At 36.5% G+C, this 12,236-nt stretch overlaps 1 protein-coding gene across 2 annotated transcripts in view; it reads right to left on the bottom strand.

Moving 5' to 3' along the window:
• coro1ca (coronin, actin binding protein, 1Ca) overlaps positions 1-12,236 on the bottom strand; it is a 52,108-nt gene that overhangs the window by 8,901 nt on the left and 30,971 nt on the right. For both annotated transcript variants that reach the window (XM_051893485.1, XM_051893484.1), the window contains exons 3-6: positions 4,007-4,129; positions 932-1,061; positions 500-681; positions 148-267 (exon numbers count right to left, since the gene is read on the bottom strand). In XM_051893485.1, the coding sequence (XP_051749445.1) occupies positions 148-267; positions 500-681; positions 932-1,061; positions 4,007-4,129 (555 nt within the window). The remainder of the gene's footprint in view (positions 1-147; positions 268-499; positions 682-931; positions 1,062-4,006; positions 4,130-12,236) is intronic.

Raw genomic sequence — 12,236 nt, 5'->3', positions numbered from 1 at the left:
AAGTTATTTTCTTTGTTTGGAAAGCATAATCTGAATAAGTTAGATCTCATTTAGTCAAGTCTGAAATGCATTTGTTTTTTTATATTTTTTTTTATTTATGAGCAGGTGTTAGAATGAAATTTGTCTGCGGTTTCCATGGCAACTTACCGGATCCCAGAGGGCGAGCTGTCTCTCGCTCATGCGGCTAAAACCAGTGGTGAACACTTTGCCGTCAGACAAGAAAATAGCTCTCATGGGCCTGGCGCCCTCATGGGCCTTGTCCTTCTCCTGTCAGCGAGACACACCATAATACATCGCAACACTGCTCACATTCATTCAAAACTGAGCAGCCAAATACTTTTGGGATCAAGTAAACACATCAATATACATCTGAGAAAAACTAAAGCCAGAGAAACATTCAGTCCATGTAATGCAGAAACTTTTATACTCAACAGTTTACAAATAAAAGCTATATAAAGTGATTATCTGCCTATTCACTCCAGAAAAAGCAAGCACTTACCGCAATGATCTCCTCCTTGCGTGGGTCGATGACACGGACTTTCTTGTCCTTGCAGGCAGTGCAGATGAGACTGCCATTGCGGTTCCAGCAGGCGCTGAAGATGATGTCAGGGTGCATATCCTCCAGGGTGATCATGGACTCTCCCGTGCCCACATTCCAGATGAAAATCACATTATCACAGCCTGCAAACAAACCCGGGAGAAACCTCATGTGATGGGGAAATAATCATGTTTGAATGTTGAAGAATCTATTTATTAGAAAGCAGCTGGAGTTTTTTTTTCCATTTAAGTGTTTTGACAGATACTAAACTGGACACAGTACATTAAATGTATACAAACAGTACATTAAAAAGATCTTTTCCCCACTATTCCCCATCTTCTCTGTTACAATACAGTTTCCTTTTTCCTTCCTGGATCAGGTGACGCTTCTCACCTGCACTGAGGAGGACGTTGCGGGCGGTTGGATGCCAGGTAATGATTCCCACTCTTTTAGAATGACCCTCCAGCACCACCACTGGCTCGGACATGGAGGTCACCAAACCATTCTCTGGGATCTGCCACACCTGAGAACAAAAAAAAAAAAAAAGAAAGAAAGAAAAATATATATATTGAAATTTTCGTCTAAAATCTCACAAGTGCAAAGATACATGACAGTGAAGTAAACCAAACCAGTTTTCGTTAAACTATTACAAAATTGATTTTGGTAATTGAAATAAAGCTGGAATTAAAAAAAATAAATATATACAAATATTTGATGAAAAATTTAAATGAAAATTAGAAATGCTGCCTTGGTAACTAACTGAAATAAAAAAAATAAAAAAAGTACTAAATTACTAAAAAATAAAAAAAAAATAAAAAAAGCTAAACAAATATTAAACAAACTAATAAAACCGACAAAAGTGTAACTAAATTACTAAAATTTAAACAAATGAAAACTGAAAATATAAAAATAAATGCTAATTCAAAATTAATACCAAACAGTATATACATAACACTAAAATAACTCTAAACATCAAATTAATTACATTATGATCCAAAATTTGAGCCTTCTTGTTTAACTTCTACAATTACATTCATTTGTCTGAAGGTGGCAGCAGAGGGCAAATAAAGGAGTCCAGCAGTTTCATCATTTTAAACAAGAATTAAAAGTATAGATGATCTTTTAAATTTATATGGGAGAAATAGATAATAGTATGCGATTTTGAAGCCTCTCTCTTCTCTCGCTACATAATGCTTATTCTCATCATTTATTAAACAGCTATCTGAAACATTTTATCCTAATTGGACAAAATGCAACATTTTACATTTAAATATTTCTGTATATTGACCTCTTAACTGTGTAATAGACTGGATGAGTGTACATTATTCCTTTAAACAGACACTGCTATACCTGTTCAATGTCATTATCAACATCATCATCATCGTAGTCTCCTAAAAAGATCATTAGGTCACAAATGAAACTACCCTCCAGCATCCAGGGCTGGGTAAAAAAAAAACCCCACTAATTTCTCAATTTTAAATCGATTCTCATTTTGAAGAACCGATATCGATTCTTAAATCCAAAGAATTGATCTTTCGGTCTATACTCTTTTCAGATGATGAATGAACAAAGCTTGCCTTGCATCCAATAAATCTCAACAAGCTTTGTGTTTTGTTACTTCTGATATGAAACAAAGTCTCAGCTTTCAAATTCTGTCAATTTTATTACGAAATTCAAACAATAAATACCGTTTTGGCGCTCTTTAATGTGGTGCGACAGATCGCTGTTGCTGTTCAAGCGAAGCAGCATCGCGGCACGCACGTGAACCGACCATCTCTTCTGCTACTAGTTACAGCACGAAATAAAAGATACATTACATTACATTACATTACAATTAACAGAAATCCGTATTGTGTCTCATGTAATCGCTCAATCGGTGTTTCAATGGCGAAAAGACGCCAATAAAACAATGCTTGTCAACAAATGTCACATAATGTTACAGAAAAGCCATTCAATGTCTAAAAACTTGTTAGTCAGCTAGAAAAATTAACTTTTGCTAAATATATGCACCATATTGCATATTTGTTGTATTTTTACTTAGCTTTTTTCCCCTCAATATTTAATGCGTGTTTGAATAAATTCTTGTTTTTATGGCAGCCACCATTTAAATGTTTATATTTAAAAAACAAGTAGAAACATAAAATGTATTATAATGTTACTATTATAATTATTCCTGTACAGTTTACAACATTGAGAGATATTTTTTTCCTTGAGGAAATCTGTCATGTACTGATAGGCCCCAATTAAATCAATACTGAATCAAATTCTAATCGAAAGTTTGTTAATCAAAATCGAATTGTGAAATTTGTGCCAATGCACAGCCCTACTCAATATATTTTAGATGTTATGAATCTGGGAAGATAGGACAAAGGAAAACAGCAGGAATCATCAACAGCCCTGGCCTCGGTATTCCCCAAGAGAGCGGACGAGAGACGGTGTCCTATTAAACTCAACACTTGCACACTCATTACAATTACACAAACACTGGAGTTGCTGGGTTTTTTTTCTTCACACTGGCCAAATAAGGTCTAGTAGTGTGATAAATAGACCCAGAGCCAGCCAGACTGACCTCAGAACTATAAAATAGTAACTGCTGATTCAATGACTTCAGGCTGGGCTTAAACTAATCTAAAACAGTCCAGAAGAGCAAGCTTTCAGTTATGCTGTGATCCGATCTACCGCTGTTCGCATGAGTCATAGGGCAGACTTTGCCAGCCACACATGGACTCAATGGGAGGGTGTAGATGTGATTTTGGCTATTCAAGGAAACTTATCTAGAAATGGTCATATCCACCCATCAATAAACAAGCTTTGAAATGATTGCAGCAGTTTAGCTAGAGTTGAATTCTGTGATCAATGCAATGTGATTTGCACATCAATGCATTGACTACAGAATTATTTATATTTATACGTACACTACCATTCAAAAATTTGTGGTCAGTTTTTTTCCCCAGAAATTCATATTTTTATTTAGCAAAGCCCTATTTGGACGGGACTAGTTTTCCGGTACTTTGTGATTTTAATCCCGTCCGAATCTGCCATGCCTGTGTTTTTCCTCACACAACCTCAGTAAAATTTCCAGGGCAAATTTCCTACTGTTTTTCGGCAAACTCAACAGTCCTCTGAGAAATCTAATCCCGCCTGAATGCAAATGTCTGTGATTGCCGATATTGTATTATAATAACACTTCTCCTAATGTGTTTTTTGACCTACTGTTTGTACACAAACCTTCCACATGCTTCAATTTTATTTCTAAGCGCACACACACACACACACACACACACACACACACACACACACACACACACACACACACACACGCAAATTCATTACACATTACTTACAGTCTACCTACCATCTGTGTTAGTTAGCATCAAGTCTGACAATGTTAAAATGGCATTAGTTTCCTAAGGCAGTTTTAATGATGACAGTGGATGTATGGAAGTGAAGAGAGAAAGGGTGACATACCATCACGGTGCAGTCTTCAGATCCACTAGCGATGACCTGGTCATTGTGAGGGCACCAATCAATGTCCAGAACAGGGCCAGTGTGGCCACATACTGTGGGGTAGGCCTTATCTATACGGCCTGACTGCAGAGAGAAAAGAGACAAAGACAAAAATTAAATTATGAAAGCATGTGGCCCATACGGTAAATGAAATGAGCTTTGACAGTGCAGTGACAGGGGGGGGGGGGGGGGGGGGGAAGAAGAAAGCCATTCTTTTCCAAATTTTCAAACAATAGCTTATCCGGTCATTCAAGCGAACAGCAGAAACATTTACACATGACAGCTGATATGTAATAAAAACAGATTGCGAGGCTTTTGTTCTTGCAACTGTTTCCAAATGCAGATAGAAATACGTGTGCAACAGGCCACTGACCTTTTCACTCGGAGTGAAAGGTCACACGGAGGTTTGGGCAGAGTGTGAGAAATCAAATTAGATGATTTTGCCACATCAAAAAAACAAAAAACAAAAAAACAAAAACAAATTAGTTACTAATACTAACTAACTTTATTTTGCTGAAAATATACAATACTGGGAGGAGAACAATGACTGTATTGCACATTTTATTTAGGTAAATATTTAATTCTTTGAATCACTTATTTTAAATGGTCCGTTTAAAAGAATCAGTTCAGAGATTTCTTTGTATCATGCGTCAATTATTTATTTATATTTTTAAAAAATTTAGTCAAATCTATTAGTGCATATAAATAAAAACTCACTGTGGAAAACAAGCCTTACTTATTTTAGATAGATTTTCACTGCATTTTACTTCTATGCTACATTTCAATATCCAAAAGATAATAAAATACTGCAAAAGTAGCCAGATTTCACCACCATGTCCAATGCGACTGTTTGCACGCATGCTTGTATATGAAAAACAGTATTATTCTTCATTCTGAGCAACTTATGTAACACCATTATACAATGCACAGGCCTGAAGTCTAAGGGAAAAATACAACAGAAGATTTCCCTCCTCTCCCTTGTACACAGCAAACAAAGAAGCCAAATAAAGGCACGGCTGCGGTCCCATGCCCAGTCAGCTGACTTCCTGATGACATCAGTGCCCTCTGCCCAAAGGTCATGACCTTTGATCTCTTGCGAGACCACAATCTCTGCAAAGGGCTGTGTGATCAGGTGTCATCTGATCACATTGTTCAGTGTGTAGAGATGTCCACACCCACTCTTTTGTTCATGCTGCTGCTTTGCCTATGGTGCGATGACATCACAAGCAGAAACCCCAGCCCAGTAAAGCACAACTGCCTGGGCTATTCTCAAGCCCCACCTGTACAAAAAGACACTACCCACCTGTGCAGAAAACCACTCTGTGTACACATTCCTTCTCAAGTCTGGGCATGGTTATAACATGGCCTTACAAAAGAGAAACTATACCTTTAGCAGCTATTTGTGAGCTAACCGCCCCACTTGTTTCTAAAGAAGTGCGTGTGGATGGTTTCGAATGAGAGCAGTGAAAAGACGACAAAGCAGCATTTCACAGGAAAAGCTCAAAAGTAACTGTAAAGAAAGGGAGATAGAAGAATACATAAGATGTTCTCGAAACTGAGAAAATAACCCAAGACAGAACACAAAGAAATGCCGCCTTATTATCAGGAACACTGATTACCAATCAGTCCATGAACAGCTAAACAAACATACAGACAGTCTGGTCCTTACACACTGATACAGCTGCTCGCCAATAAAAACAGAATTCCTAATTCAAAGTCCAGCTGTGGGCAGCGGTCTGTCAACCATCACATGCACCAACAGAAAACAAGCCAAGATACGTTTTGGCATGAGACTAGTGTGATAGAATCACTTACTGCTATTGTCTGTGTAAAGTTATGGAGATGTAATGCTGGTAAGCACAATACGTGCAGAAAGCGATGTGACGCAACTACCCATAAAGCCGTTTACATGGAACTTCACCTAAAGGAAAAAAAAAAAAATTAAAAAAAAAAAAAAAAAAAAAGTGACCTAACCAGAAGATCATACACCTAGGAAAGTATCAACATTTCAAAAATGTACAGCTCAGGAAGTGTTACTGGAAAATTCATTTGCTTTTTTTAAAAAGAAAAAAATATTATATTATATTATATTATATTATATTATATTATATTCACACACACACACTTTTCCGCCCCAAGTGTTACAACACAGTAATGCAACGACATAATTCAACAACACAGCCTATATAACATCTCTTTTAAAACACACTTAGAATATTATATTCTGACAACTTCGAATATTTTCTGACCCTTAGGGCTATGTATGTCATACAAAAGATCTCTTAACATTACGGCTTATTTTATCTACTCAAACTCTTTTTATTGAAAGTAAAGTGTTTTGCTACTTATACTTTTTTTCTTTTGTCTGTTCTGCATTCATGAGTGCACAATCACATGTCCAAGTGACCAAGTTATGGAGAATTTTAATTCAGTAGTTTAAGCAAATGTATTAAACTGAAAAGTAACTCAAATATTAATGAGTAAATCTATAAAAGTAATGTGTTACTTTACTCATTACATCAAAAAAGTAATCTGATTACATAATGCACTTTACCAGTAATGCATTAAACCAACACTGTTGGTTATCCTATGAACCTTTTCTACTTGTTTAGTCATAGACATGTGGAAGGAAGCGATGGCAGAAAAGAGAGGGAAGGTGATAATAGGGCACTAGTTCTCTCAAGAGAACCTTCCAGTAAAAACCCATAACTCAAAGCCTTTAAATGAGGAGGATCAGGATGATGCACAAGCATTAGCTGCTATATTGATTTACTGACATTATAGCCAGTTGGTTTTTATGGATCACTGACATTGGAGCAGAAGGTTAGCAGTGATCATCTGCCTATGGATTTTACATAGTTTTGCTTTATTATTTATTAAAGGATTAGTTCACTTTGAAATGAAAATTAGCCCAACCTTTACTCACCCTGAAGCCATCCTAGGTGTATATGACTTTGTTTCTGACGAATACAATCGGAGAAATATTAATAAATATCCTGACGCATCTGAGCTTTATAATGGCAGTGATAGGGTTCAATGAATATGAGCTGAACAAAGTGCTTCCATCCACATCCATCCATCACAAACGTGTACTCCACACGGCTCCGGAGTGTTAATAAAGGCCTTCTGAAGCGAAGCAATCCATTTGTGTAAAAAAAATATCCATAATTGAACAAGTTATGAAGTGGAATATCGAGCTTCCGCTAGACCGCCTTCCGGATTCAATGTACGCCTAAAGTGTAAACCTCTTGCAGTTCACAAAGCTTACGTGACGCCAGTTTACACTTTCTTCGTAACTTGTGGCAGTCTGGCGGAAGCTCGATATTCGACTTCATAACTTGTTTAAATATGGATTTTTTTTTTTTTTTTTACACAAACGCATCGCTTCGCTTCAGAAGGCCTTTACTAAGCTTGTGATCACAAGATATTTTTAAAGGGATGAGCAAATTATGAAAGCAAAAGTAAAAAAAAAGCTTAAAGAAACAAAAATGCAGATATAGACTGATTACCAGGCTTTCAAATGATCCAGAATCATGTCAAGATCACTGATAACACAAAAACGTCACCAAGATGTCTATATTACGTGTGCATTTTCACCCGAGAGCAGTGACATTTTTAGAATATTTGCTCATCAGAAACAAAAAGTTACAGTTACAACGACAACAAACAGATGTTTTTTTTGCTATGTTTATGACTGGCCAACTTAATAATGGAAAAAATGGAAGTAATTATGATAATATATAAAACTGTAACAACATTTATAATATTAAAATATGTATTTCAAACATCCTAATAAGGAATGTTCAAAAATTGACAAAAATAAGGCATCATGGTTTCCACAAAAATATTTAAGCAGCACAACTGTTTTCAAAATTGATAATAAGAAATGTTACTTGAGCAAATTTAGCATATTAGAATGTTTTCTGAAGGATCATGTGACACTGAAGACAGTACTCTGAAGTAATGGCTGCTGAAAATTTGCCATCACATTTTTTTAAATAGAAAATACATTTACTTTAAATTATAAAAATATTTTAAAATATTACAGTTTTACTGTATGATCTACAGTACATGCAGACTAAAAGTTTGAAATGCCTTTCAAAATCATTATAAAAAATCTTGCAGACCCAGACAGACGGCAATATTAGAATGGATAACTGTGAAGTGTTAGTTTACCTTACAACATGAACTGTTGCATTGAATTGAAACATGAAAATGTTGCATCATTAAATCAAGCTTGTATTTTGGCAAATAAAACTTACAGGAAAGCTCTGCTAAACTTACATCATGAATATTTATGAAATGTAATTATAGCTTACTAAAACCGGAACTGTCCAAAACCATCATTGCAGTGCAGTGAACTTGTTGCATAGCAACAGTAGCAGCATTACTGCAGATCCCTCACCTCAACTAACATAGGTCTCAACCCATTCAATTAATAAACCACATTTAAATAAGTATTCCTCGCCTCGAAAAAACCACGTCAGAGAGCAAAAGAGAGATGCCAGTGAAGAGAGACATGAAAACCATGGAAAGAAGGAAATGAGAGAGACAGAAAGGCTGGACACACTGTGGAGGTGGCCAACAGAAAGTATTACAGAGCCACAGATGCTTTCTCCAGTAGCTGAAGCACGTCTGTCTTATCTAGTCAGCATGGAAATTTCCATTTCCTCTGCGAGTTCACGAGGACCCAGAGGCAGCAGACTACAGCTGACCTGACTGAAGCACCCCAGCTGCTGTCCAACCAGAACTCACGTCATTTTACATGATCCACGTAAACAGCGAATCAGGGCAGAGGGGGCGGTCCCAAGCGTGTGTCAGAACGAGAAAGCTACCCAGGGCCAGCAGGTGTATGCAGTTGCCTAATGCATATGACCTGAAAGATGAGGAGGAGGGAAATGAGGTAGAAAGATCACGAGATAAGAGAGATCCTGAGGTTTGACACTCGGAACATTTTTTAAAATACATTTATTATTCTAAATACAAAAATTTAAATAAAATTAAATGGTATTATTAATTATTATTGTTAAGATATTATATTATGCTATAAAAATATTCTGATAATTAAATTCATGCAAGAAATGACTGACTTTTGTACTGTAGTGAAACAACCCATCTGGATTTAATTTATGGATAAATTATAAAATGAAACCGTTTCATAATTGTCATATTCTGTAAACCCATTATAATAACTTCTGGATGAAAAAAATGATAAAGTAAAATTAAATAAGTTATACATTTATAATTAATAATAATAATAATAATAATAATAATAATAATAATAATTTTATTATTATACTATAAATAATATACTATTTATAATATTATATAACAACAACAACAACAACAACAACAACTACTAAATTAACACAGTGGACTTCACACATTAACCAAAAAAATTCCCTTCACACTGCCCCCTTTTCTTCTATGCGTCTATCAAAGAATCTATTGGGCGCAAGCACTGTGCTTCAGCCAATGGAGAGGAAAGAGGAAATGGGTCTGGAAGGTTGACAGGCGGGAGCTGTGGATGACCATATAAGGTAAAATCTGCAGTCAGCAGCCGCCAGAACTCAGTCAGTGCAGCAGGAACAGTAGGGGGCTCCTGGAATACAGACTGGGAATCAGATTGACATCCATGGCCACACAATTTAAGTTACATCTGTCCATGTGACTGCACAGAATATACGGAGGTGGACTTTGAAGTAAAGCAACTAAAACTCTCACTTCCTTTGTGTGTGCCCCTTTTTTCCTGTTTCTCTCTTTCCCTCTTTCCTCATCTTTGGTGCTCTCAGTCTCCTGCTTTTCCTCTTTACTGTGAAGTGACGCATGGGCCCAGTTCAGAGGCAGGAATTCCAACAAATATGTCCAACATATGGTTGGATCAATACAAAATGTTTTGGCTTCAACATGATGCTAAATCAATACCTTAAGCAACAAATAAACAGCCTTGGGTGACTGATCATTTAAAACTATGGCAGTATAGATTTAATTTCATTAAAATCAATTATTTGTCACCCATACAATTCCAACTTTTTCCATATGCATATGCAGCAAAGACATTTTACCAACTGTCATCTGCTTCTCTCATTGTTTATCCAAAAATAATTCATGAAAACAGTTTGTTTTGTTGATTAAACTCTGCACAAATGTCATGCAAAAAGTGCTAATGGTTTTTTTCTTCTTTTTTTTGGTGAAACATCCCACCTTAAATATACACCACTGTTCAAAGGTTTGGGGTTGGTAAGATTTTTTAACTTTTTTGAAAGTCTCTAATGCTTAGCAAGGCTGCATTTATTAATATTGTGAAATGTTATTACAATTTAAAATATATTTTTTTCTATTTTAATATATTTTAAAATGTAAATTTATTCCTGTGATAGCAAAGCTGAATTTTCAGCATCATTACTCCAATGTTTATGGTCACAAGATCATTCAGAAATCATTCTAATATGCTGATTTGGTGTGCATGAAACATTTATTATTATCAATGTTGAAAACTGTTAATATATTTTTTCCAGGATCCTTTCATAAATAGAAAGTTCAAAGGAACAGCATGTTCCTTACTGGCTTTACATTGTCATGACAGGAAAGATTAGAAAGCTATTTTATCAAATCTCATCTAGTCTCATGTTGCACATATATGACGCGTTCAGACTACACAATATTTTTGTCTGTTATGATAGCCACTGTGTCAGATTATGCTATTTTGACTCCTAAATTCTTGTGTTGTAGTCAAGAAAAATATCAGATTACACATTGCTTTCCAACCAATCATCGCTTGCCGTCTTTAAGGACATGCGTGATGTCATCGAGAAAGCGAACTATGTCTCTGTGATTGTCCATCTGAATTTTCTCTATAGCGAAAGAGAGTGTAATGAATGATTTGCTAGCTTAATGCTGATTCCAGTACTCTCCAGGTTGTTGAACTGCCTCTTGCTATCGTTTTTCTTTTTTCATTCTGTCATGGTAGTCCCTTGAGGAAACATTATAAAGGCAGGAGTATTGTTGCCATAGCCCCACAAACCTTTCCTCCATTGCATAATTCCACCTAGCAGCACCAATACCATCATCCCTTTCATTTCGTCATGTTTGAAAGCCGTGTACGGAAGAGCTTCTGTGCTCCTATTGATCAATACTATTGATCAGATGTGACGAAACTTGTTGTGGAGGACTGAAAAAAAAATTAAACATGCTAGTCTTTCTGTCAGGACGTCGTGAAGCATCGCAGACGCTGCGTCGGTTGTCGTCGTCCATGAAAAACACTATACAAGATAAAACTCTATTCTTATGTCCCAATGCCTATTGTCATTTACGAATCACTTCAACACACGTCAAACAGATCGGGGCATCAGTCTTATCACCCATAGCAAGTGATTCACCAAGTCATTTTATTCAAATGAAAATGATTATATGTTATAGTCAACATTACCACACAAATGATAAAATCGAAGAATTGCTATAAGCAGAAACGGCAGAAGACTGCCTCAAATGACCAGGTATTAAGATTCAAAGTGAAAACTTGTCACTAAATACACGCTTTGAAAGTCTGCTTCCTTGTTACTTCAGGATTTGAGCTCTAAAGGGAAATTGTTGCTAATATCATAACAGAGGCTGGCGGCATAAGGGTAAACGGCAGTTTCCTGCAGTATGGTTCATATTTCGTGCTATAAACTAAACATTAGAGGTGGTCAGGCAGAAGGGATGAAAATTAGTCATTCTGGTCGGTGTGAATGGAAAGTAGGAATGCAAGGCCTGCGGAAGGCTATAGCCATCCGTTTCCCACCACTTCCTTCATATGTTAATGAGAGTATACAGCTGAGTGAAGGGGGAGGGTGTTGAGAGAAAGACAGACAACATGTGATTAGTTAGACACCTGATGGTCTTATGAAGGGAAATACAATAAGAGTCTGAGTCATGCTGCTCTGCCTCCCACACAAAGAATCCAGCCACAACCCAGCTGAAATTCCCCCCAGACTCAAAAGACATTACTACAGAACATCATTACTCCTTACGGCAAAACGAAAAAAGAAAAAAACAACAACTTACAAATGCCTTCATTTAGAAGCAGGACATCTCGTCATGACATGCCACGTTCAGGTAAAGGACAGAAGGCAGCTCAGTGTCTAAACCGAGCACAGCGCAGGCAATCAGTGTCTAAGATCAATTAAAATTTACTTAAAATTCACTAAAA

This window comes from Ctenopharyngodon idella, chromosome 5, assembly GCF_019924925.1.
Source record: "Ctenopharyngodon idella isolate HZGC_01 chromosome 5, HZGC01, whole genome shotgun sequence".
NCBI classification, from domain to species: Eukaryota; Metazoa; Chordata; class Actinopteri; order Cypriniformes; family Xenocyprididae; genus Ctenopharyngodon; species Ctenopharyngodon idella.
Note: the sequence above shows the minus strand (reverse complement) of the source record. Positions and strands in the feature narration are given on the sequence as shown.